This window comes from Manis pentadactyla, chromosome 14, assembly GCF_030020395.1.
Source record: "Manis pentadactyla isolate mManPen7 chromosome 14, mManPen7.hap1, whole genome shotgun sequence".
Lineage (NCBI taxonomy): Eukaryota > Metazoa > Chordata > Mammalia > Pholidota > Manidae > Manis > Manis pentadactyla.
In genome coordinates, this window is record NC_080032.1 from 5,367,044 (window position 1) to 5,394,856 (window position 27,813).

At 38.0% G+C, this 27,813-nt stretch overlaps 1 protein-coding gene across 6 annotated transcripts in view; it reads right to left on the reverse strand.

The window, feature by feature from the left end:
* SPECC1L (sperm antigen with calponin homology and coiled-coil domains 1 like) overlaps nt 1-27,813 on the reverse strand; it is a 129,301-nt gene that overhangs the window by 69,699 nt on the left and 31,789 nt on the right. For all 6 annotated transcript variants that reach the window (XM_057492234.1, XM_057492233.1, XM_057492230.1 and 3 more), the window contains 3 exons: nt 21,540-21,693; nt 8,941-10,574; nt 7,470-7,677 (listed from right to left, as the gene is read on the reverse strand). In XM_057492234.1, the coding sequence (XP_057348217.1) occupies nt 7,470-7,677; nt 8,941-10,574; nt 21,540-21,693 (1,996 nt within the window). The remainder of the gene's footprint in view (nt 1-7,469; nt 7,678-8,940; nt 10,575-21,539; nt 21,694-27,813) is intronic.

The following is a 27,813-nucleotide window of genomic DNA, read 5'->3' on the forward strand; positions in this document are numbered from 1 at the left end:
GGGCCATCAGGTGAGAAATTGGGGATCAACAGAGGTGAGGCTTAGAACCTCACCCCTGCTGTTTTGAGAGAAATCTTCTGCATCTGTGGATGTTTTGTTGCCCTTGTCTAGCTTGGATTAATACTTAGTCTATAGGCACAGACCTGATCATCTACATTTGCCCTCTTACAGCACTAAATTATGTTTTTTACATAAGCACTAAAAGTTTTCCACCTTTATCTTGCATCTACCAACCACGTCAGCATTTTATTTTAAAAAAAAATAAGGGAGAAATGTGGGATTCACATATAAATCAAGTATAAAAATCAAATGAATAATCATATCTGACCTGATTGTTTATAGTTCATGATGCGTGATCAAAACTGAAAGTTTCTGTGATGACTGCCCTTGCACTGTTCACCATGTAAGAACTTATTCACTATGTAAGAACTTGTTCACCATGTAAGAACTTGTTGGTTATGCTTCAGAAGATTGGAGACTGTTGAGAGCTAGGCTTGGGGTTGATTAATGATTGTGCATTGAGTCCCCTATACAGAATTCTACTGTTGTTAACAACCATTTGATCAATAAACATAAGAGATGCTCTCTAAAAAAAAAAAATGTTACTGAAGAGATTTCTGGAAATCGATTTGCTAAATCACTGTTGTATAAAAGGCTATAGTAATCTATATTCCTTCCAACAGTATTTGACTTTTTCTCCTCCCGTACATATATCAATCCTTTAAATTTTTCATACCTGCAAAGTGAAAATTGACATCTTGTTTAGTTTCTTTGCTTTTCTAGTGAAGTCAAGCATCTTTTTGCATCTTTTCCTCCCTCATCTATGCATATACTTTATGTAGCTAATGGATTAGCCTAGTCTTAATGATGTACTGATTTATATTTGGTATATATTACAAATTTTTCTCCCAATGTCATTTATAAATGGTACCACTAGTGAATTGAAAATTTCAATTATACACTGTCAATATGAAAACTTTTCCCTTCATGGCTTCCAAGTATTCTGTCTTTAAGACTCTTTCCACCACAGAAATATACAACTCTCCTCTGTTACTTCTCTAAGCTCGAGCCACCTTTGCTCACCACTGTCACTAGTGCTCCATGTAAAAGTGCAAATCCTGCATTCAATGTCAGCCTCCAGCCCCCAGGATCAGAACTACAGAGGGTAGGAAAGATGCTTGCTCAACTGCAAACATGCATAGAGCACTACTATGCAAATAATAAATGGCTGATAAAGTCCTTGTAACTGAACACCACCCAAACCAGGCTTGAGATCTGTTGGTGCCAACTATTCTCAAGACCAATCAGTTCTGGTTTGCTGGATTGCTTGTGAAGTCATTAGCTTTATTTCTTTGGGCTCAGGTGAGCTGCTTCTTTCTGTTTCTCTTTTAAGCTTTTAAAATATATGAAAATGCCTAATAAGCCCTTATTGGTCTTTCTTATTTATAAAGGAGAAGAATATTAGAACTAGTGACTTCAGCAAGTTTCTTAACTGTGGAAATCATGGTTCTCCCCACAGGCCTCTTCCCTCAATGTAACGACCGTTTAAAGGCCCTGCTGATCACAGGTGCTTACAGTGGGGGTTCCCCTCTGGGTATACAAGAGGGGAAGCAGTGTGAGTGTGAGTGTGAGTGTGAGTGTGAGTGTGAGTGCGTGTGTGTGCTCATTTCACTGCTAGGCCAAGCTGCCTTTCCCATTGTGTGGTCTTCTCTCCGAGAAGACGGCAGCCTGTGGTCACTTCTGGTGTGACTTAACTTCTCTGACACTAAGTCATGCCAGAAGTCGCTGGTACCATATTTCCCACATGATTTAGAAAAGAGTTTGAGCCCAGCAGCAGTCTGAGGGTAAACACCAGAACCAGCACCCTACAAAGGAGAGGGTGATACAAAGCTGCTGGTAATTCCTCACAGCACAGCCTGAAACTGCTGCTGATCCCAGAGGTTGGATGGCTTTAGTCTCCCACCCTGCCTGTACCCCAGATTTTGCTGGGAACATCATTATTCAAGAGCTTTGGTGTTCTCCAGGGCTGTAAGTTTTTCCAATCTGTTTGATTTCTCCATATCCCCAATTCTATCTTCTTTACATATTACAAAATTATTCAGAACTACAAATCTTCTGCTGAGACCCTTCTCTGTTTACTATCTTTGCTTTAGGTTCATTGTAATTTTTGTATTTCTCCTGCAATGTCACTAGGATTTGGGGAGGGATATGAAGTACATGTGGGGCCTCAGGCCACTATCTTAACAGTGTTTGCTGAGTGACTTTTCCCATCAAATCTTTCCAGCTAGAGGCTAAATCCAAGAGCTACTGAAAAGCACCGCAGGCCAAATCTGAGTGTGCGGCACTGATGTTACTTGGAGGCTGTCTAGGACTTCGAATACCCATTTGTTGCACAATACTGTACTGCAGTTCATGGATACCCTACTCATTTTCTTCAGTCTTTTTTCTCTCTGTCCTTCAGATTGGATGCTTACGGACTGATCCTCAAGTTCACTAGCTCTTCTGTATCTTGAATTTGCTGTTCAAATTATTCATTTAACTTTTTCTATTAGCTGTTCATTTTTTCAGTTCTATAATATCTACTAGGTTCTTTTTTTTTTTTACAGTCTTTATTTCTCTGCTCAGATTGCTGTTTGCCCATTCATTACAATCATATTTTCCTCTACATTCTGAGTACAGCTTCAATAGCTGTTTTAAAATCCTGTCTACTAATTCCAAAGTCAGGATTATTTTAGGGGTAAATGAAGAGTGACTGCTAATAGGTACAGGGTTTTTTTGATTATCAACATTTTATTATGAAAAAATTCTAAATCTGACTATGGTGATGGTTAGTAAAACATTCTACAGAAGAAAATCTTGACTTCTGAAATAACATATTCCCTGTCATCAAGTATCCTATACTAAGTGCTAATAACTTGGCACCAACTCCAAGTGCTAGAATTCTCTAAGAAAAAATAATTAACTCCTATCAGACTATGGAGATATAACAACTAAGTGTAATGCATATAATTTGTTTGGAACCTGGTTGCTATAAAAAAGTAAGACACTTTGGGAAGAGCAGGAAAAATCTGAGTATGGGCTACTAGATGACAGTAAGGAATTGTGATGGATGTTACCAGCCTTGAGAACAGTATTACAGTTAGGAGGAGACTGTGTAGGAGCTGCATGCTGAAATATTCAGGACTTAGGTGTCATGAGGTCTACAACCTACTGTCAACTGATTCAGTTAAATACACACACACAGAAGGTAAACACCGCAAAACATTGCAGTGGGTGTAACTATACTATTTTTGCAGAATTTCTGTATATTTTAACTTTTCATGACAAAAATGGGGAGAGAAGCTACGTGGTTAAAAAAGGATTTACTCAGGATTTTCAGCCATTTTATAGTTAAACTCTACATAATATACTTTTATTTTGGCAATGATTAGTAGAATTTCATCCCAGCAATCCTTATCACCTAACATTTTTCCAGCTGTTACCTGAATTATCACAAGGTGTCACTCTTTCCATGTTCAAATGAAAAGTCTTGTAAGGGAAAAGGCTGCTACTATCAGTACTAAACAGAAAATGCACTGAACTTCCAAATTAATCTGAAAAGCCTGAGAACCTCTTACAATTAGGAAGCAAAATTAGATAAATCCTCTCAGTTCAGAAACAATGAAATACAAACTAGATATAAATGTTGAACTAAAAGTTTTTGAAAACTTTAGATGACAAAGTTGAACTCTATAACTATCACCGACCCCAAGAAATAGTCCCAGTCAACTACTTTAGTATCCAGATGCCTCAGAACATTCAATAACCCTGGGGTCAACCTACAGATGCTGGGTCACCTAGCCAGAGCTCAGAATTGCCATAGAACACATTTAAGACTCCTGCAAACAACCCATTTCCTCCTGGCAATAGTTCTAACCTCCCACTGTCCCAGCGCTGCACCCACAGCACATCAGGCTCAAGGTTGCACCTGCCTATCAATCCTCTGTCAAGGAATTTAGAGCTCAAAGGAGCAACCTTAAAATCATTAAGCAATGAATCCAACTTAAAATTTTCCAACATTTGAGGAATCTGGAGGAAAAATACATTAGAATTACTTAAATGCATTATTTGGAAATAGAGTTGACCCTTAACACAGGAGGTAGGGGTGCCAACCCAGCCCCCCAGTCAAGAACCCATATGTAACTTTTGAGTCCCCAAAAAATTAACTATCAATAGGCTATTGTTGACCAAAGCCTCACCAATAATATAAACAGTCAATTAACACATATTTTGTATGTTACACATAGTATAAGCTGTGTTCTTATTTTATTGTAAGAGTAAAGAAAATGTTTTTCAGACTGTTGCAAATCTCCAAAAATGTTTCCAATATATTTATTGAAAAACACCCACAGTTCAAATACCAGCACAGTTCAAACCTGTGCTGTTCAAGGCTCAGGTTAATTTCAAATTTACAAAAAGGTGCAAAAAAATAGAACAAGAAACACCCATAACTTTTACTCAGATTTGCCTTATGCTAAAAGTTTACCCTTTTGTTTTATTATTTGCTATCTCCTATCCCTGACTATCTGTCTGCCTCTATCTAGCCCTAATTTTTTATTGAAGCCTTAAGGATATATACATCATGGTCCTTTACCTCTAAATATTCAGCATGTGGTTCCTAAGAATAGGGACATTCTCTTACATAAACACAGTACAGTTATCAACTTCACAAATTTATATACTAACATACATTTATCTCATCTATCCATCCACATTCCAACTTTGCCATAACATCCTTATAGCATTTTCTCCTACATTACTAGACCCCTCCAGGCACAGGTATTGCATTTAACTGTCATGTCTTCTTATCCTCCTTTAACCTGGAACTTGGCCATAGCCTTTGTCTTTAATGACACTGGCATTTTTGAGGAATATAGCACCACCCATTCCTTCTTAGTAAAATATTCCTCATTTTTTAAGCAAAAATGTCTTCGACATAAACATGAGCAACTTCTTCATGAACATATCTCCACGGGCAAGGGAAACAAAAGCAAAAATGAACAAGTGGGACTCTATCAAGCTGAAAAGCTTCTGTACAGCAAAGGACACCACCAATAGAACAAAAAGGCATCCTACGTATGGGAGAATATATTCATAAATGACAGATCCGATAAAGGGTTGACATCCAAAATATATAAAGAGCTCACACGCCTCGACAAACAAAAAGCAAGTAATCCAATTAAAAAATGGGCAGAGGAGCTGAACAGATACTTCTCCAAGGAAGAAATTCAGATGGCCAACAGACACATGAAAAGATGCTCCACATCGCTAGTCATCAGAGAAATGCAAATTAAAACCACAATGAGATATCACCTCACACCACTAAGGATCGCCACCATCCAAAAGACAAACAACAATAACAAATGTTGGCGACATTGTGGAGAAAGGGGAACCCTCCTACACTGCTGGTGGGAATGTAAATTAGTTCAACCATTGTGGAAAGCAGTATGGAGGTTTCTCAAAAAACTCAAAATAGAAATACCATTTGACCCAGGAATTCCACTCCTAGGAATTTACCCTAAGAATGCAGCAGCCCAGTTTGAAAAAGATATATGCACCCCTATGTCTATCGCAGAACTATTTACAATAGCCAAGAAATGGAAGCAACCTAAGTGTCCATCAGTAGATGAATGGATAAAGAAGATGTGGTACATATACACAATGGAATATTATTCAGCCATAAAAAAAACAAATCCTACCATTTGCAACAACATGGATGGAGCTAGAGGGTGTCATGCTCAGTGAAATAAGCCAGGAGGAGAAAGACAAATACCAAATGATTTCACTCATCTGTGGAGTATAAGAAGAAAGAAAAAAAACTGAAGGAACAAAACAGCAGCAGACTCACAGAACCCAAGAATGGACTAACAGTTACCAAAGGGAAAGGGACTGGGGAGGATGGGAGTGAAGGGAGGGATAAGAGGGGTGGGGGGAAAGAAAGGGGGCATTACGATTAGCATGTATAATTGCGGGGGGGCACGGGGAGGGCTGTGCAACACAGAGAAGACAAGTAGTGATTCTACAGCATCTTACTACACAGATGGACAGTGACTGCAATGGGGTATGTGGGGGGGACTTGGTGACGGGAGAAGTCTAGTAAACATAATGTTCCTCATGTAATTGTAGATTAATGATACCAAAAAAAAAAATTCCTTATTTTTTATGTAAATAATGCTTATGGTTAAAGTTATGCCTCAGCCAGAATGTAGCCTAGGCCATATTATGTCCAATATCTGTATGCCTATCATTTACATGATCACCCCTTCAAAGTGTCACCCAAGTTTTGCACTGTATAGTTTCTGGTTTTTCCTTCTTCCACCTCCAACACAGCAACATAATAAATAGTCTGTGGGAAGACATTTTAAAATCAAGCAAATTTCTCTTCCCCATTAAATTCTCTACATAAAAATGATTTGTACTATTTTTGCAACCTTTTTGTAAGTCTGAAATAATTATAGTTTTTAAAAAAAAACTTTCATTGTCATTTACATTTGCCCTCTTACAGTACTAAACTATGTTTTCTACCTTTATCTTGCATCTACCTACCACTTCAGCATTTTATTAAAAAAAAAAAATAATAATAATAATAATAAGGGAGAAATGTGGGATTCACATATAAATCAAGTATAAAAATCAAACGAATATTCATATTTAACCTGATTGTTTATAGTTCATAATGCGTGATCAAAACCGAAAGTTTCTGTGATGACTGTCCTTGCACTGTTCACCATGTAAGAACTTATTCACTATGTAAGAACTTGTTCACCATGTAAGAACCTGTTCGTTATGCTTCAGAAGATTGGAGACTGACGAGAATTAGGCATGGGGTGGATTAATGATTGTGCATTGAGCATTGAGTCCCCTATACAGAATTTTATTGTTGTTAACAACCATTTGATCAATAAATGAGAGATGCCCTCTCAAAAAAAAAAAACAAAAAAAAACTTTCATTGTAAAAAGCAAAGCAACTTAAAAAGTGAGTTTCAATTCTACCAGATCATAAAATCTCCACAGTAGGGAGGAAAATCAGACAAATAAATAAAAACCTGTGCTTTAGGTATAAGGTTATACATGAAGGACTGATTTTGTTTCAGTATACTTGCAATTACTAGAAGCAGATAATGAATGGCTGTCCCTGAGACCTAGACAATAACCCCACCAGCTTTTCAGTGAAATGATTTTCCATGATCAAGCACAGTTTTTAAAATAACACTTCCATTTAACAGTTATTCTTTAGGAACAAACCACAGATGACTCACTAATGCATGAAACACTCTTGAGCACATGCACATTTCTGCCAGCCACCATGCTGCTACCTTCAACTACTACTTAATCAGAATTACTGATTTCTATTTGTCACTCAAGGCAAACTATTCCCACCTGTTAAAATGGATAGGAAAAAAGGAATGGGAAGCTCCCCCACCACTTACTCTCTAGATCAGAAATAATGAGGTTGTCATGAAGTTTCACGGCTCGGTGTTGTTCAACTTCGTCCTCAAGTTCAAAGATGGTTTCTTTCATGTCGCTCCTTTCTGTCTCTTTTTCTTCCAGCTCTGCTCTTAATTTTTCTAATGTCATATTCAAATCTTCTATTTGTTTCTTAGCTTCTTCTTGAAAGGCCCGGTATTCATCTTCTACCTACATAAAATTGATTGTCAGATTAGAAAAGTTAAGAGCTGCTCTAAGATAAGTTCTGGAAAGGAGGCCTTCACACAGTTTCAAGTGGAAGCTGAGTGCGAGTTGCTATGCATGTACTGAAACAACTTGTTGAAATAGCTTGTTTAAAAAGATGCAAAAGCAGGGCACAATAATATAGGACTTAATGTAACATGCTTAAGCATAATTTGCTACATCACTGAATGAAATTATATTGACATTTAACTTAACTAGATTATTTATGAGGGAATAAATTTCCTTTTGGAAATTTTTTCCTCTTTCAAGTTTGGACTGAAAGCATGCAACTGATTAATGATTAAAACGCTCTCCCACACAAAAAAAACAATTAGTGAGAGTTTCTATATCAAATTTTTTAAAAAAGGGAAACAATAAATTTCTCAAAGATTGCCAATGCAAAAGCTTTAATCCATAGTGCCCCCAGCATACATGCTCCAACAAATAACACATATCATAAATTGTAGCTCTAAAAGTCATCACTAAAAAATTAAGGCCTAGATTATTCAAATTTTGGCCAAAGATACACTGTTTCTACTTTAGAAATCACTGCACTAAAATAGGGAATAAAATATAAGCTAGAATAATTAGGTATCTCAGGCAATAAACACTACATCAGCAATTGTGGGACACACAGCCCTGGCCTGAATGCTAGCTACTCTGGGCCGCAGTTCCAACTGAGTCCTTATTATTATGCTGTTTGTAAAACAAGGTGACTGTACCAACTGTATCTAAGGTCCCTGCCAGCAACAAACCATGGGCCTCTAAGCAGTAGGAGCTTCCATACTCCAAAAACATTTTTAGCATACAACGTAACTGTAATTGAAGAACTACAACCACAGTAGGATAAGTGGCAGACACTGCTGACCCCACACACTGGAATACTGGCTTTCTAGCTTTCTTATGCCAAAATATACCAGAGATGGGGATCTAAAATTGTGTGCCATGCTCCCCTGGGTATACCCAGAACAAGGGACAAATTCTGTTGTTAGTTGTAACTCTAGCCCCATCCTCTCACAGCACAGAAAATGAAAATGAGTGGAAATGACATTATTATAAGAATACTTTTCACTCTATCCCACTAAAAGAAAAACATTACAAGATCTAAAAAACATCAGCCTAAAAAAAGCCCATGACACACCACACAAGTGACACTGGCTCTCAGTAGGTATGCTGTGTACTGCGGCTATGCACTGTTGATCCAGGACATTTTATCCACTTAAGTAGTACCTTTGCAATGGTGTCCTGCAATCGATTGGCATCATTTCGGGTGTGCGCCAGATCTTCCTGCAGGCTACTAGCCAAAGCCTCCGCTTTTTCTTTGTCCAGCCTGACACTCTCCAGGAGATCCTGGATATCAGACTTGTCTCCAGAGTTATGAATGGAATACAGCTCGGCCACCTTTTGCTTTTCATTCTCCAGCTGGGCCTTCAGGCGATTCATTTCTATCTGGTCACTGGCCACTGTGGCTTTGTACTCCTCTAATGTGGCTGCCAAGGCTCCTTTCCCCTTCTGCTCAGACTCAATAATTCGCTCCATATGATGATTGCGTTCTTTGAGTGCCCCTATCATTTCTTGAGCTTCCTTGTTGTCTTGTTCTGCCATCTTCAAAGTATTGCTCAAGTGCTGCTGGACACCAAGAAGCTGCTCTCGTTCAAAACGGGCATTCTCAGCTAGATCCATATAACGTTGTTCCAGTTCCAAATAGCGTCCACTTTTCACATCCTCATCTATGACATAAGAAATGTGATGTTCATCTAGAAGGGAGCGGAAATACTCGATTTGTCGGCTAAAGTGTTCTAACTTATCACTTTGCTGACACAGAGACTCCATAAGAATAACCTTTTCCTCCCCAAGCCTTTCATTTTCGCTATTCAGCTCCTGGGTAATCTGCTGTAAGTCAGCTAGCTCTTGCAGAGTTGCCTGAAGTTCCTCGCTCGTGCTGTGTTGGTTCTCCTCCATCTGATGTATCCGTTCAGTCAAGCACGCAACAGACACTTCGCTGGCATTCCCACTGCTCCCCTTCCGAGAGCGCTCTATGCTCGGAATGCCTTCTGACTCGGAGGACGACGGTGCATCTAGGGCGTCGTCGCTGGATGTGAGGGGCTGGTACACCTCACTGCACTCACTGTCTAAATTGTCCATGGAGTTACTGTGCTGATGGTCCATGAGGGTGTTTTCATCTTGACTCAAGAGATCCTCCACTGACCCCGGGGCAGAGCCTTCTACTGAAGAAGTCAGAGTCCCTCCTCCATCACTCTGGTTACCAGGAGTGATTTCTGGGCTCAGAGACTGATAGCCAAACAGTTTTTCAGAATTGTCTAACCTCTGCTCTAGGGAAAAGCCCAATGCATTCAACCTGTCCTTTAACATTCTGTTTTCATTTTTCAGCTGGTTGAGCTCTTCGCGGATGGCAGTATTCTGTTCCTGTAACTGCAATAAAGTAGACTCAACATCAGTTGGCTGGTGAGCAATAATGGCTTCCTTCTCCTCAGATTTTTCATCTCCCTCGGAAGGATCCTCATTAATGCCCAGCTGAGCACGCATGTCTCGGAGTTCATTTCTCAAATGCAAAATTTCCACATCTTTAGTTTTTGCCAGTGTGAGAAGATCTTTCACTTTGGCCTCCAAAGCAGCTTTGTCACTGATCTGATTGTCTGACTTAGACTTGCTCATGCGAACATCACATTCTGTGGCAGTACGACTGCGGGAACGTTTAGCCAGTGCCAGGTCATTAGGCCCCTGACCTGCAGAAGGTATTTTTTTGCTCTGGTTTAGTCGTGTGCGTTCCCGTAATCTTTCTCTAGTAGAACTGGATTCTTTATTACCTGTAGAAGTGCTCCGCTTGGTTGAAGAACTTGTGCCTACATGTTTAAAACAAAGAATTTAAGGTAAAATATTAGCAATAAAAGGCACATAGTTTATGCCCAGGATCTAATGAAATGAAATCTACAAATCTACATTGCTTTTGACCTATATTAATCTTGCCTTAGAGTCTGGTTACTGTAAAATTCGGTTTTCCAAAAACCAGAAGATCCTTAATCTTTGAATTATTAAGGAAAAAGAAATAATACACTGAATTATACACTTTAAAAGAGTGAATTTTATGGAATGTGAATTACATATATTAAGCCGCTAAATTTAAAAAAGTTATACACATTAACTTGAATCCTAAACCATGGCTTTAGGTGGTGGCAAGGGGCATAGTATTCTAGGGTAAGCTGGATGAGGACAACTTCGGTCAGCCAGTTGGGTGGCAAGCTAACTGCAGAAACAGGTGGTAAAGGAAGATCACAGGTGAGCAAGCAGAGAAAGGCAGCTTCTGGACAAACCAAAAATCTAAGCTACTTAAAATAAACACAAAAAATATGATCAAAGTAAATGCAAAACATCTGTCACACCACACAAAATGACATGAATAGTACCAATAACAATAATTATAATAGTAGATAACATGTACTTTGCACTTACTACACATATACACACATATTAACACTTCATATATGTTAAGTTGATACAAGTCTCATTATTACCATCCTGTTTTACAAATGAAGAAATTCACAGAGAAATGTCAAACAATTTACCAACATCCCACAGGTAATCAATGGATGAGCCAAGATTCAAATGCAGGCAGGCAGGCAGCCTGGCTCCAGAAACTCCAACTTAATCAGCGTGCTATACTGCTTCTCTAAATGTTAGAAAATGGTGACACATCAACGTCATATAACGATGAGTGTTAAATCAAAAGTGCTCCACAAATCACACTATTATTTAACTACTAAAATTCTAAACCTGTGAAAATAACTGACATGATCATATATTTAATATAAAAAGAACAGGAACATGTTTAAATACTCATCAACACTTAAGAAATAATCAACTTTTTCACTTTGAAAAATTAGATCTAGAATGGATAAAGAAGATGCGGTACATATACACAATGGAATAGTATTCAGCCATAAGAAGAAAACAAATCCTACCATTTGCAACAACATGGATGGAGCTGGAGGGTATTATGTGTAGTGAAATAAGCCAAGTGGAGAAAGACAAGTACCAAATGATTTCCCTTATTTGTGGAGTGTAACAATGAAGCAAAACTGAAGGAACAAAACAGCAGCAGACTCACAGACTCCATGAAGGGACGAGTGGTTACCAAAGGGGGTGGGTGGGGAGGGAGGGAGAAGGGGACTGAAGTGCACTATTATAGGCACACATGGGATGGGGGTGTCACAGGGAAGACAGTGTAGCTCAGAAAAGACAAGTAATGCCTCTGTGGCATCTTACTACACTGATGGACCGTGACTGCAATGGGGTATGGGGGGAACTTGATAATATGGGCGAATATAGTAAGCACAATGTTTTTCATATGAAACCTTCGTAAGAGTGTATATCAATGATACCGTAATAAAAAAAAGTAAGAAAAGAAAAATAAGATCTAGACCTAATCAATTTAAGTTATTTTTTCAAGAGCCTGCTGGCTCTTTACATAGTAGGCATCAGGCTATAGGAGTAGTAGGGAGAGAAAGGTCTTTGTGATGTAGGAAGACAACTGCTAATTTTGCCAGGGATCAGGTTTAGAACAGCGGCGGGAATTCGGGCTGGCCACAAGACAGACATGGATGAGGAAGTACCAGTGAGCATGGCCAAGAAAAGTCACAAAGTAAATGGAGGCAACTGGGGAAGGCTTCTATAGAGCCCTGGACTCCAAGGAGATTCAGTGAGACACAGCAATAAATTTTCAGTAAATGTCTTGAGCAGGGAAGAAACATAAAGAAAGAGAATTTTTATGGAAATTAATCTAGAGGATACTAAGTGAAGCATCTGGAGGAGGAGGAGGAGCGGTGAGGGAGGAGGGTGGGCGAGCAGATCACTCCTCCCTACATTTGGGGAGTAAGACATAGATCTCCCCAAGAGCAAAGAAGGGGCAGTGAGTCTGTGACAGACCTCCAAGACAGAAGGAACAGGATTAGGAGGAACCAAATGCAAATGGAGGCCAACAGAAGAAAAGGAGGGCGTAATCTTCCCTGCTAATATTAATTATCTCCCCCATGTATGTAAATGGTACCATCATCCTTACCTTAACCAAAAGCCATTCTAGGAAAGAAAAGCTCTGTGCATGTCTGAAAGACAAAAGGAAAGGAGCCAGAAATGAGGGAAGAGACTAGCAATGTCCCAAAAGGAAAGAAGAGATAAAGAATCAAGGAGAAAGGAAGAGATCGAACATGAAGAAAATCTCCCCTCGTGACGAGTGGGTGGACAGGGGAACCTGAGGTGGAGACGAGCAAACTGGTCTCGGGGAAGTCATCGGGATCATAGGGAGTTAGTAGAGGCGGAGCAGATGAACTGAAGAATTAAGGATGTTATGAGCTAAACTGTATCCTCAGATTCATCTGCTGAAGCCAAAAGCCCCAGTACCTCAGAATGTGGACCGTATTTGGAAAGAGAGTAATTAACTTAAAGAAGTAATTAAGGTGACATGGGGTTGTTAGGGTGGCCCTAATCCTATGACTGGTGTCCTTATAAGAAGAGGAGATTAGGACACAGACAGAGATAGGGATGACCATGTGAGGATACAGGGAGAAGGCTGCCATCGACAAACCAAGGAGAGAAGCCTCAGAAGAAACCAAACCTGACAACACCTTGATCTCAGACTTCCAGCCTCCAGAATAGTGAGAAACTAAACACCTGTTGTTTAAGCCACTTGGTCTGTGGTGTTTTGTTATGGCAGCCCTAGCAAACTAATACAGAAGTACAATGCTATACTGGAGCCACTGATCCAAGGAGGTGATAACTGAACCCAGCCTTGTGAGGGCAGGTAACACTGGTCAGCAAGGCACCAAGGGTGAGAACACAAGGGATCTCCCCCAGTGAACTCTAAAGGCTGGAAACAGAAAGAGACACTGATAGTATCAAGTCTTTCATTGCCTTCTAACCACACAACAGTACATTTAATTTTCTTCTTACCACACAAGCTGGAGTGTTAAATGTGGTGATGACCCAAGGCTTGACAGTAAAAGACCTAAAGTTCAGCCCATGCTCCATTACCAGTTTTGCAGCCTGGTACAAAATGGGTACCCAATAAATATTTACTAAGCAAACAAATGCATGACCTTGGGCAAGATATTTAAGCTTTCTAACCATAACTTTCTCATTTCTAAAATGATGATAATGACAGTTTCTACCTCACAGTAAGGATAAATTGGAATAATGACTATAAAACACAAAGTAAGGACTTAACTTGGTTCCTCCTGGTGATAACACACAAGTATTATAATTAAAAGCATGGCATGATCACTCAAACGTAAGTTGGTCACAGGGAAGGTAGTATAGCACAGAGAATACAGTTAATGATTCTGTAACATCTTACTCTGTTGATAGTGACTGCACTAGAAGGGGTGAGGATTTATTAATATGGGCAACTGTTGAACCCCTTTGTTGTATAACTGAAACTTACATAAGATTGTATATCAATGATACTTTAATTAAAAAAATAAAAAGTGGGGCATGATCTGGGATGGGATGGAGAATCCACAGAAGGTCAAAGCAAGAGAGAGGACATAGGTGAACCTGGGCTGGGAAAAAGTCTAATACACAAGAAGGGTTAACAGGCTAAATAAAATAAATACAATTAAAGAAGGTCTACTACAATTTTTTTATTAAGTTATTATTGATATACATTCTTCTGAAGGTTTCACATGAAAAAACAATGTGGTTATTACATTTACCCATATTATCATGTTCCCTGACACCCCACTGCAGTCACTGCCCATCAGTGTAGTAAGATGCCACAAAGTCACAATTTGCCTCCTCTGTGCTACACTGTCTTCCCCATGATCCCCCCTACACCATGTGTGCCAATCATAATACCCCTCAATCCCCTTCTCCCTCCCTCCCCACCCGCCCTCCCCCACCTCTCTCCTTTGGTAACCGCTAGTCCCTTCTTGGAGTCTGTGAGTCTGTTGCTGTTTTGTTCCTTCAGTTTTGCTTCATTGTTATACTCCACAGATGAGTGAAATCATTTGGTACCTGTCTTTCTCCTCCTGGCTTATTTCACTGAGCATAATGCCCTCTAGCTCCATCCATGTTGTTGCAAATGGTAGGATCTGTTTTTTTCTTACAGCTGAGTAATATTCCATTGTGTATATGTACCACCTCTTCTTTATCCATTCATCTACTGATGGACACTTAGGTTGCTTCCATATCTTGGCTATTGTAAATAGTGCTGCAATAAACATAGGGGTGCATGTGTCTTTTTGAATCTGAGAAATTATATTCTTTGGGTAAATTCCTAGGAGTGAATTCCTGTGTGTATTTCTATTTTTAGTTTTTTGAGGAACCTCCATATTGCTTTCCACAATGGCTGAATTAGCTTACATTCCCACCACCAGTGGAGGAAGGTTCCCCTTTCTCTGCATCCTGGCCAGCATTGTCGTTCGTAGTCTTTTCGATACTGGCCATCCTAACTGGTGTGAGGTGGTATCTCATTGTGGTTTTTCTTTGCATTTCCCTGATAATTAGTGATGTAGAGCATCTTTTCATGTGCCTGTTGGCCATCTGGATTTCTTCTTCGAAGAACTGTCTGTTCATATCCTCCGCCCATTTCTTAATTGGATTATTTGCTTTTTGGGTGTTGAGGCATGTGAGTTCTTTATATATTTTGGATGTTAACCCCTTGTCAGATATGTCATTTATAAATATATTCTCCCATACTGTAGGATGCCCTTTTGCTCTGTTGATGGTATCCTTTGCTGTACAGAAGCTTTTTAGTTTGATGTAGTCCCATGTGTTCATTTTTGCTTTTGTCTCCTTTGCTCGAGGAGATGCATTCAGGAAAAAGTTGCTCATGTTTATATTCAGGAGATTTTTGCCTATCTTGCCTTCTAAGAGTTGTATAGTTTCATGACTTACATTCAGGTCTTTGATCCATTTCGAGTTTACTTTTGTATATGGGGATAGATAATAATCCAGTTTCACTCTCTTGCATGTAGCTGTCCAGTTTTGCCAACACCAGCTGTTGAGGAGTCTGTCATTTCCCCATTGTATGTCCATGGCTCCTTTATCATATATTAATTGACCATATGTGCTTGGGTTTATATCTAGGCTCTCTAGTCTGTTCCATTGGTTTATGGTTCTGTTCTTGTGCCAGTACCAAAATGTCTTGATTACTGTGGCTTTGTAGTAGAGCTGGAAGTTGGGGAGCATAATTCCCCCAGCTTTATTCTTCTTTCTCAGGATTGCTTTGGCTATTCAGGGTCTTTTGTGGTTCCATATGAATTTTAGAACTATTTGCTCTAGTTGTTGAAGAATGCTGTTGGTATTTTAATAGGGATTGCATTGAATCTGTAGATTGCTTTAGGCAGGACAGCCATTCTGACAATATTAATTCTTCCTATTCATGAGCAGCACGGGATGTGTTTCCATTTATTGGGGTTTTCTTTAATTTCTTTCACAATTGTCTTGTAGTTTTCAGAGTATAGGTCTTTCACTTCCTTCATTAGGTTTATTCCTAGGTATTTTATTTTTTTTGATGCAATTGTGAATGGAACTGTTTTCCTCATTTCTCTTTCTGCTAGTTCATCGTTAGGGTATAGGAATGAAACCGATTTCTGTGATTAATTTTGAATGCTGTAACTTTGCTGAATTCAGATATTAGATCTAGTAGTTTTGGAGTGGATTCTTTAGGGTTCTTTATGTACAATATCATGTCATCTGCAAACAGGGACAGTTTAACTTCTTTAGCAATCTGGATGACTTTTATTTCTCTGTATTGTCTGATTGCTGTGGCGAGGACCTCCAGAACTATGTTGAATATAAGTGTGGAGAGTGGGCATCCTTGTCCTTTTCCCAATCTTAAAGGAAAGGCTTTCAGCTTCTCGCTGTTAAATATGATGTTGGCTGTGGGTTTGTCATATACGGCTTTTATTTTGCTGAGGTACTTGCCCTCTATGACCATTTTGTTGAGAATTTTTATTATGAATGGATGTTGAATTTTATCAAATGCTTTTTCGGCATCTGTGGAGATGATTATGTGGTTTTTGTCCTTTTTGTTGATGTGGGGAATGATGTTGATGGATTTTCTAATATTGCACCATCCTTGCATCCCTGGAATAAATCCCACTTGATCATGATGGATGATCTTTTTGATGTATTTTTGAATTCAGTTTGCAAGTATTTTGTTGAGAATTTTTGCATCTATTTTCATCAGGGATATTGGTAATTTTCTTTTTTTGTGGTGTCTTTGCCTAGTTTTGGTATTAGGGTGATGCTGGCCTCATAGAATGAGTTTGGAAGTATTCCCTCATCTTCTACTTTTTGGAAAACTTTAAGGAGAATGGGTATTAGGTCTTCACTAAATGTTTGATAAAATTTAGCGGTGAAGCCATCTGGTCCAGGAGTTTTGTTCTTAGGTAGTTTATTACCGATTCAATTTCCTTGCTGGTAATTGGTCTGTTCAGATTTTCTGTTTCTTTCTGGGTCAGTCTTGGAAGGTTGTGTATTTTTCTAGAAAGTTGTCCATTTCTTCTAGGTTATCCAGTTTGTTAGCATGTAATTTTTCATAGTATTCTCTAATAATTCTTTGTATTTCTGTGGTGCCCATAGTGATTTTTCCTTTCTCATTTCTGATTGTGTTTATGTATGTAGACTCTCTTTCTCTCTTGATAAGTCTCACTAGGGGTTTATCTAGTTGGCTTGTTTTCTCAAAGAACCAGCTCCTGCTTTCATTGATTCTTTCTATTGTTTTATTCTTCTCGATTTTATTTATTTATGCTCTAATCTTTATTATGTCTCTCCTTCTACTGACTTTGGGCCTCATTTGTTCTTCTTTTTCTTGTTTCATTAATTGTGAGTTTAGACTGTGCATATGGAATTGTTCTTCTTTCCTGAGGTAGGCCTGCATTTCAGTATACTTCCCTCTTAGCACGGCCTTTGCTGCGTCCCACAGATTTTGCGGTGTTATTGTTGTCATTTGTCTACCTATATTGTTTGAGCTCTCTTTTTATTTGGTCACTGATCCATTGGTTATTGAGGAGCATGTTGCTAAGCCTCCGTGTGTTTATGGTCTTTTTTGTTTTCTTTACATAATTTATTTCTAGTTTCACACCTTTGTGGTCCGAGAAACTGGTTGGTACAATTTCAATCTTTTTGAATTTACTGAGGCTCTTTTTGTGGTCTAGTATGTGGTCTATTCTTGAAAATGTTCCATGTGCACTTGAGAAGAATGTGTATCCTGCTGCTTTGGGTGTAGAGTTCTGTAGATGTTTGTTAGGTCCATCTGTTCTAATGTATTGCTCAATGCCTCTGTCTCCTTATTTATTTTCTGTCTGGTTGGACTGTCCTTTGGAGTGAGTAGAGTGTTGAAGTCTCCTAGAATGAATGCATTGCATTCTATTTTCCCTTTTAATTCTGTTAGTACTGGTTTCACATATGTAGGTGCTCCTGTGTTGGGTGCATAGATGTTTATAATGGTTATACCCTCTTTTTGGATTGACCCCTTTATCATTATGTAATGTCTGTCTTTGTCTCTTGTGAATTTCTTTATTTTAAAGTCTATTTTGTCTGATACAAGTACTGCAACACCTGCTTTTTTCTCCCTATTAGTTGCATGAAATATCTTTTTCCATCCCTTCACTTTTAGTCTGTTTATGTCTTTGGGTTTGAAGTGAGTCTCTTGTAGGCAGCATATAGATGGGTCTTGTTTTTTTAATCCATTCACTGACTCTATGTCTTTTGATTGGTGCATTCAGACCATCTACATTAAGGGTGATTATCGACAGGTATGTATTTATTGCCATTGCAGGCTTTAGATTCGTGGTTACCAAAGGTTCAAGGGTAACTTCCTTACTATCTAAGAGTCTAACTTAACTCACTTAGTATGCTATTACAAACATAATCTAAAAGTTCTTTATTTTTTCTCTCCTCCTTTTTCTTCCTCCTCCATTCTTTATATATTAGGTATCATAATCTGTACTATTTGTCTATCCCTTGACTGACTTTGGGGGTAGTTCATTTAATTTTGCATTTGTTTAGTAATCAACCGTTTTACTTTCTTTACTGTGGTTTTATTACCTCTGGTGACAGCTATTTAGCCTTAGTAACACTTCCATCTATAGCAGTCCCTCAAAAATACACTGTAGAGGTGGTTTGGGAGGTAAATTCTCTCAGCTTTTGCTTACCTAGAAATTGTTTAATCCCTCCTTCAAATTTAAATGACAATCTTGCCAGATAGAGTATTCTTGGTTCAAGGCCCTTCTGCTTCATTGCATTAAATACATCACGCCACTCCCTTATGGCCTGTAAGGTTTCTGCTGAGAAGTCTGATGATAGCCTGATTCGTTTTCCTTTGCACATGATCTTTTTTCTCTCTCTGCCTGCTTTTAATATTCTGTCGTTATCCTTGATCTTTACCATTTTAATTATTATATGTCTTGATGTTGTCTTCCTTGGGTCCCTTGTGTTGGGAGATCTGTGCACCTCCATGGCCTGAGAGACTATTCCCTTCCCCAAATTGGTGAAGTTTTCAGCAATTACCTCCTCAAAGATACTTTCTATCCCTTCTTCTCTCTCTTCTTCTTCTGGTAACCCTTAATATGAATATTGTCCTGTTTGGATTGGTCACACAGTTCTCTCAATATTCTTTCATTCCTAGAGATCCTTTTTTCTCTCTGTGCTTCAGCTTCTTTGCATTCCTCTTCTCTAATTTCTATTTCATTTATCGTCTCCTCCACCATATCCAATCTGCTTTTAAAACCTTCCATTGTGTTCCTTAATGATTGGATCTCCGCCCTAAATTCATTCCTGAGGTCTTGAATATTTTTCTGTACCTCCAGGAGCATGTTATAATTTTTATTTTGAAATCCTTTCTGGAAAATTGATTAGTTCAGTCTCACTCGAGCCTTTTTCTGGTGTTTGAGAAAATTTTTGTTTGAACCAGGTTTCTTTGACACTTCATATTTGTATGTGGCGCCCTCTAGGGCCCAGAAGCTCTACTCTCTGGAGCTGCTCAGCCCCTGGAGTGATGTCAGGGATCGCAGGGGAGTGGTGCTGGTGCCTGTGGGGAGGAAAGAGCTGTTTCCTGCTTCCCGGATATTATGCCTGTCTCCACTGCCAGAACCAGTGGGCCGAACACATAGGTGTGTAAGCCTCTATGCTTTGTGTTTGTAGCTGCTATAGGTGGGGCCTCCCTCTGGCTGTCCTGACGCCAGGGCAGGGGTTGGTGGTTTGCGAGTCGGGTGGAGGCTGGCCGGGAGGAAGGCACAGCAGGCTGCGTATCACGGTGGGGAGACTTGGAGCTGCATAGCCAGCCAGGGGGATGGAGTGCCTGAGGATCCTGAAAGTTCCCAACCTGCTGGGCAAAGTGCACCCGGACACTTTTTTCAGTCCTTGCCCCTTTAGCAGCCCTCTCACTGTTAGGAAGTCTCTCAGACTGCCCTCCCAGAGCAGCCAGATATGGATCCCTGTTTTCTACAAGCAGCTAGAATCTCAATCTCTCCAGGTATTCTGCCTGTCTTGGCTTTCCAACCCCACTAATCACCAGAGTACCATGCAATGTAGGTTCATGCTCCCAGAGCAGATCTCCAGGGCTAGGTGTTCAGCAGTCCACTCCTTACCCTCTCTGTTTCTCTTCCTCCTGACAGTGAGCTGGGTGGGAGAAGGGCTTGGGTCCCACTGGGTCATGGCTTTGGTACGTTACCCTGTTCCGTGAGGTCTGTTCTTTTGTCCAGGTGTATGCAGTCTGGCACAGCCTTCTTCCCTGTTGCTCTTTCAGGATTAATTGTATTAATTATATTTTTGTATTATATGTGGTTTTAGGAGGAGGTCTCTGTCTCATCTCTCATGCCAACATCTTTAATCCTCACCCTCCCTACTACAATTTTTGCCAATTTGCTGTTTTACTATAAACACATGATCTTATGTTTACTCTAAGTTTTAAGGTTTTTTTTCTGTAAGTGTTAGAAGAAAAAATATGATGGCATTTACTCCTTGGACTATAGGATGAGTTAATTTATAGATTCAATCAAATCTAAAAACAAATTGCTGATAATGAATGAAAAAAGAATGGTAGCACCAGAATGACTGTATCTAGGTGCTGATCATCAAAGGCTGCTAACATCATGGAATGTGCCTGATGATGGATGACTATTACCCAAGGAGGAGTCTTGAGGGGAAACAAAAAGGAACCTGAATCTATCCCATCAAGGCTCGAGATCCAGTGACATTCACAGTAAAGGGCAAGAACAAAGGAACATGGTCCAGGACATTACAGGGATATGACATCAAAACCAAGATCATGGGAAAACTCTACGGGTCAAATAACCAGTTTCTACAAAATTTAAATTCCAAGAAAAAAAGGATACCCATAGATGGAAAAAAGAAGACTTAAGGGACATATCACCAATTATATATGAACCTTAAGTGAATCCTGATCTGAAAAGACAGTAAACATATATATGAAACACTTATGAGACAGTTGACAATTTAAATACTTATTGAATAATTTATGATTTGAGGAATGATTATTAATTATTTTTAGGACTGAAAATGGTATTGTGATTATTTTTAAATTAATCCTTACCTTTTAAAGGTAAGTATTTGTGGATGAAATTATATGACATCTGGAATTTGCTTCAAAATAATAAAGGGGAAATGGGTGTCAAGGAATTAAGACTGGCCATCAGTTGATAAGAGTGATGAGTACACAGGGTTGAAATAACCAACTTTTTAGTACATGTTTGAGATTTTGTAATTAGACAGAACCCCATATATACCAACGCATTCTGCCTATTCAAACAAAAGTGCAGTTAAACTCTCATGCTGAATGCCATCCGTACCTGTGCTAATCTTGGCCTTGCTCTCCACGGTGGTCATGGCAGGAGCAGATGCTGAAGATGCTGTGGAAGGGCAGGTGCTTTTCTTTCCTTTGACACCATTAGTCACTGTCACCCCTCCAGCCATTCCAGCTAAAAGGTCATCGTTGCTCTTGGTCTAGAAGCAATAGAAAATAAAAATAAATTGACTAGATGAAGCAAGATTAAATTGTATTTTCAGACTAAACAATGCTCTTAACTTTTATATTGACTTCAAAGAGCTCTACAAAGACTTTGATTGTTACCAAAGAGTGCATCACACCATGTTACAGAAACAGAACCTCTTTTCTGGTTTATAAACAATTCTACACTTCTTTTTATAATATGAAGATCACATGTGTAATCAAAAATCTTATGAAAGCCCACTGTGTACCCACATGTGCTAGATTCAGGGAGGGATGGGAAAATGTGAAGACACCCCCCTTATTACTCTTTCATCTAGGACACACCTTATGAACAGGGATCATTTAAGTGATATTTCATGGGCTATCAGAAAAGTTACATAATGCCACAGGAAATGCCATTTATCTGTATAAATGTGATTTCTACTGAGAGTCAGAAATCATCTTCATTGCTCTAAAGTGAGTCAATGATGGAGCCATAATCTAGAAGAAATTAATCTGTAATTTTTCTTATTTTATTAGTAGATAATTTATTTATCTACTAATTTCAGCCAAAATTAAAAGCTGATTTTTGTAAGGCCTGTAATATATAAATTAAAAACTAGAGATTTTATGGTTAGAGTGAGGGTTCACCAGCTTAAATGATCATACTATTTGAGAAAGACCATTTGTAAAATTTATTTATATTTTATAAAGATGACTGACAAAATATGAACTTTTTAAAAAGAAAACAAGCACTCTGGATAGTTAGATTGGGTGTAAAATTGTTACTTAGGAAAAATGGTGAAAGAATCTGTTTCTGCTTCTAGAAATAATAGTGAACACAGAGTAAAGATCTATAAGAGGGAAGGAGGGATAGAAGATGGGAGAGCAGAAGGAAGAGATATAGTTTTTAAAGAAAGAACCAAAAAGTTCTGTCCCATTAAGGTGAAGGCACAAATGAGCTGATTTATATAGTTTTCTATCTGGAGCCATGCCCACCCTTCGATAATCACAGTGAATTCATTTCTACAAATTAAACTAGTTCATAAATAACTAATCTCTAAAGTCTCTTCCAGTTCTAAACGTCAGTGACTCCATATGGAGTAGATTCTGTCCTCACCATTCAATTATGAAGGTTATAATATAAAACCATTAGGAAGCTCAACCTATTTTACAAAAAAAGAGGCAGAAAAGAATTAATGTTTGAATGATCTAAACAGAATTAAGTTTTGGTAATTTAGGATTATCACACTATCAAAAATCTAGATTATATAACAAGTCAAGGGGGTTATTGCATTAATAATTATGGATTGTTAAGGACTAGTTTGTTACTGAAATTGGTCATCAACTATGATGCAAAAAAATCATAAATCAAGTTATGCGTCCTTCCTGTCAATTTGTCCCTCATCTATCTATCAGCAAATAAGCTGAACATACTGTTACATTTTCAAATATTTTATAGTGTTAATAAAAGTTAAAATTATCTTTGAAGTAATTTTTCTTCCTCAGTAAGTTAAAACACTCCTTCTTTCATAATTACATCTGAAAACCACCCTTCATAGTCATATGAAAAGTGGCTTAATCATCACACTTTGCTGTTTATAATTTGTCTTTGAATAATGGAAAAGTTAAACATGTATCAGAGCACCAAATCAAAAGCTCTACAATTATCCTAATAACCACAACAGTAGTGTCGGCACATGAATAAAACAGTGGAACAGAATAGAATCTAGAAAGAAACTGCGTATATATACACTTGATTTACGACCAAAGAACCAGCACAGAAAAAGTTGACATTTTTAATAAACAGTGCTAGGTCTACCCAGTATTCACAAAGGGAAAAAGAGTGAATGAGCCCTAGTTCACACCATACCAAAAATAAATGCCAAGGCTTTTTAACTATGATTCAAAATTCTGGATGATAAAACAAAGAACTGATAAATTTAACTACATAAAAAATAAAATCTTTGAAAAGAGTTTTCTGAAGTTTTACATGGCCAAAATAAATAAATAAATGTTAAAAAAAAAAAAGAAGAAGAGACACTGGGAGAGCATATTTGCAATATCTCATGGATAAAAGACTAATATCCCTACTACACAAAGAACTCTTAAAAATCAAGGGGAAAATAGTATGTTTTAAGATTTTGTTGAAGAAATTCCATTTTGTGTTAGGTCATGTTAGTCAATTAGAAAAAAGACCTGCATGACTTCTATTCCAAAAAAAAAATCAAGGGGAAAAGACCAAAAACCACACAGAAAAGTGAGCAAAATGAACATTCACACACAGTCAATTAACACACACATAAAAAGATCAGTCTAACTCACAAGAGGAAAAATGCAAGTTAACCACCACTGCTATTACCACTTCTCAGCTAATGACTGGCAAAAATGAAAAAGTATGACACATTCTTTTGGGAAGGATGTGGGGTAACAGGCACTCTGCTAAGTTGCTGGTGAGAATGAAAACTGATAGAGCTTTCTGAAAAAAATCTGACAATATCTAACAAAGCCACATATGTAGTCACCTTTTGCCCAGCAAACAATCCCACTTCTAGGAATTTAACCTAAGGACACACCTCCAACAAAAATACATATGCATGAGATTATTCACTGCAGCATTGCTTTTAATTGCCAAACAGCAGAAAGAACTTAAATGCCTGTACACAGAAAAGTAGCTGAATAAACTACTATAGTTTACAGAACTAGTAAACAGAAATAGTAAACATAACAAGACTGCTATACAATGGTATGGAGAGATTTCTAGAATCTATTAAGTGAAAAAAAGCAAAGTGCAAAGTATATCTAATTATGTCAACTTTTGTGTAAGAAAGGGGAAATAAAAAAATACACATGCATCTGCTCCCATAGGCAAAAGACACACAGGAAGGATACACAAAAAACAAATTAGACTGTTTACCTCCAAGGGGTGGGTGGGAACAGAGTTAAGAAGGAATTGGGGAGGGGAGAGTCACGTCTGTGAACACACCTGCTCTTCTAGTTCTCATGTGTGGAACCATGGTTGTGTTTCACATGTTCACAGTAAATAAATTAATTAACAAGGGTTGGGGAAACCCAAAAATGGAATTCAGCAGGAACAAATGCATTGCAAACAAGTAACAAAACCACATGGGGAGGGAAGGGAGGGCAATCCAAGTTATCTTTTGAACACAGTATTTCAGCCATAAATCCTCAAGTTCTTAAGCTAAAAACAAAAAAGTGGAAGAACTCTAGCTGGTAGATCTGTTTTTTGCAGTGGCATGGTCAACAATTCTCTATATTCTGTATATTCTAGGATTCAGAAAATAAGTATATTATAGCTAGTGAAAGCCAAGTTTCTGTCAGAGAAAGTGATTACAATTATGGAAAGTGGCAAGTATAAACCCTGTATGTCAACTGGAACTGGAAATATAAGTGTGAACTCCAGGTTTTAATATATATGGAGATAAACAGATACAAAAATCGACAGATTGTATGTATGCAGTGTATTTCCTATCTCTGTTGCCAGAGGGCTTAGAATCAAAAGTACACTCAAAACCAATGAGCTTTTTTTTTTTAAGTTCCATCCTGCACTAAAAGGAACAAGGCCTCCTTGCAGAAAAGGCTGATTCTAAGGCTGGAGCTAGTATAGTAGAAAATTTATGCCAGAAATTAAGCAACTGCTCAAAGAATCAGAACACATGAAAGGATATGCTTCAGCTAACAGGAGCTCCCACTGGTCAAACTGGGGACAATCTGAGATTCAAAATAAATGATGTTAACAGTTAACAGACCACTGAATAAGAAATCCATAATCCACACTTAATGTAAATACATAAAGAAGTGGGACAAAAGGAAAAACCCTTATAGTAGAATGCCAACTAATTAATGCAGAAGGCAGGGTGGAATCAGAAAATTATTATTTGGCAAAAAACATAGTAATAATTTATTCTGGAAAGAATTAATCAAAAGTTGGCTAAACCAGAGTGAAAGTTGAGAAAGGGAATTTATAAAGTCTCAGAGTATTTTGACAAGATACTTATTAATTACAAAAGGAAACATAGTAATCTCAGTGGAGAACCTAGAACACACCAAATTAACATCACCAGGAAGGGAACAGACTGACACACCATGCCTCCAGAAATGCATGGTTTCTATGGGACTTCTGCCAAAAATGCATAATCCCAACATAATCACAAGGAATTAATTTGCATTATTAACAACCCCAAATTTGGAGGACAGTCTACCAAATAAACTAGCCTATACTCTTTGGTAATGTCAAAGTCATAAAAGACAAAGACTGAGGAATTATTCCAAATTTAAGGATGATAGTGAGCAAAACAACCAAATGCAATTCATGATCCTGGATCAGAAAAAAATTACCTTTTTTGCTGAATGGACATTAGCACAATTGGCAAAATTTAAAGTCTACAGACTATATGTTAGCATTTTATTAGTGTTCATTTCCAGATTTTATGCTTGTACTATGGTTATAAAAGAGAATGTCCTTGGTTTTTTGGAAATGCATATTGAAACATTAAGCAGTAAAGAAGCATTACCTGTACAATTTATACTTAAAACAGTTCAAGAAAAAAATTATGTATGTATGTTTACATGTATGTATGAAGGAAAATGACTAACCATGAAGAAAAGTTAACATATAGGGAATCTTAGTAAAGATATACTGGAATTCTTTGTATACATCTTTTAAAACTTTTAAGTTCAAAAGCATTTCAAAATAAAAGGCTTTTAAAAAATTAATTCCAGATATATTGAGGATCTAAATATAAAATGTAAAATAACAACACTCCTATAAAAAAGTATAAGACACTATCTTCTACCTTGGGATGGGAAAAGATTTCATAAACAAAACATATACACAAAACTAGCCACACAGAAATGACTGACAAACTGGACTATATTAAAATCAAGAACTTCCATTCATCAAAAGATACCACTAAAGAAGGAAAAAGAGAAGGCAAAGAGTGGGAGAATATATGTGCAACACGTATAAATGACAAAGGGCTCACATGTAGAATAGGGAAAGAACTATAAATCAGTACAAAAAAAGACACTGCACGACCTCATACCCATTACTACAGGAGTTTTAGCATTAAAAAACAAAAAACAAGTGCTCGTGAGGACATGGAAAAATTGAAACCCCTATGCACTGCCAGCAGGAATGTAAAATGGTGCACCTGCTGTAGGTAACATTATGGAGGGTCCTAAAAAAAATTAAAAATAGAACTACCACATGATCCAGCAATTCCACTTCTGGATATATACCCAGAAGAACTGAAAGCAAGGTGTCTAGGAGATGAATTCATTCACAGCTATTACTTAAAATAGCCAAAAGATGGAAGCAACCCAAGTGTCCACTGATGGAAGAACAAATAAGCAAAATACAGTATATACATACAATGGAATTTATTCAGTCTTAAAAAGGAAAGACATTCTGACACATGCTACAATACGGATGAACTCTGAGTGAAATATGCTACTCACAAAAAGTCAAAAAACTGTATGATTCTATTCATATGAAGTACTTTAGATTCAGAGAGACAAAAAACAGAATGGTGGTTGCCAGGGATGGGGTGGTTTGTTGCTTAATGGGCAAAGAATTTCAATTTCACAAGATGAAAAAGTTCTGGAGATGGACAGTGGTGATGGCTGCCCAGTAATATATGAATGTACTTAATGCTACTGAACTGTATACTTAAAAATGGTTAAGATGGTTAAACGTTATGTGTATTTTACCGCACACACACAAAAAAAAGTTAAAGAAAGATAACCACAATAGAAAAATGGGCAGTGATTTGGACAGAAACCTCACAAAAGATGATATCTGAATATCCAATAAACACATAAAAATAAGATATGAAAAAGTGTTTAATCTCATCGACAATAATGCAAATGCAAATTAATGCCACTTCAGAATCCCTTTACACACACCTGAATGGCTAAAATGAAAGACAAACTTAAGTGCAGATGACAATGCAGAGCAACCAAGAGTGTAAACTTTGAAACCACTTTGAAAAATGATTTGGCTCCCTATCTATTAAAGCTGAACCATTGCACCCTATGACCCAGTAACTTCACTCCTTGTTACAGGGACAAAAGAAGTGGGTGCACATGTGTACTAAAAGATACGTATAAGG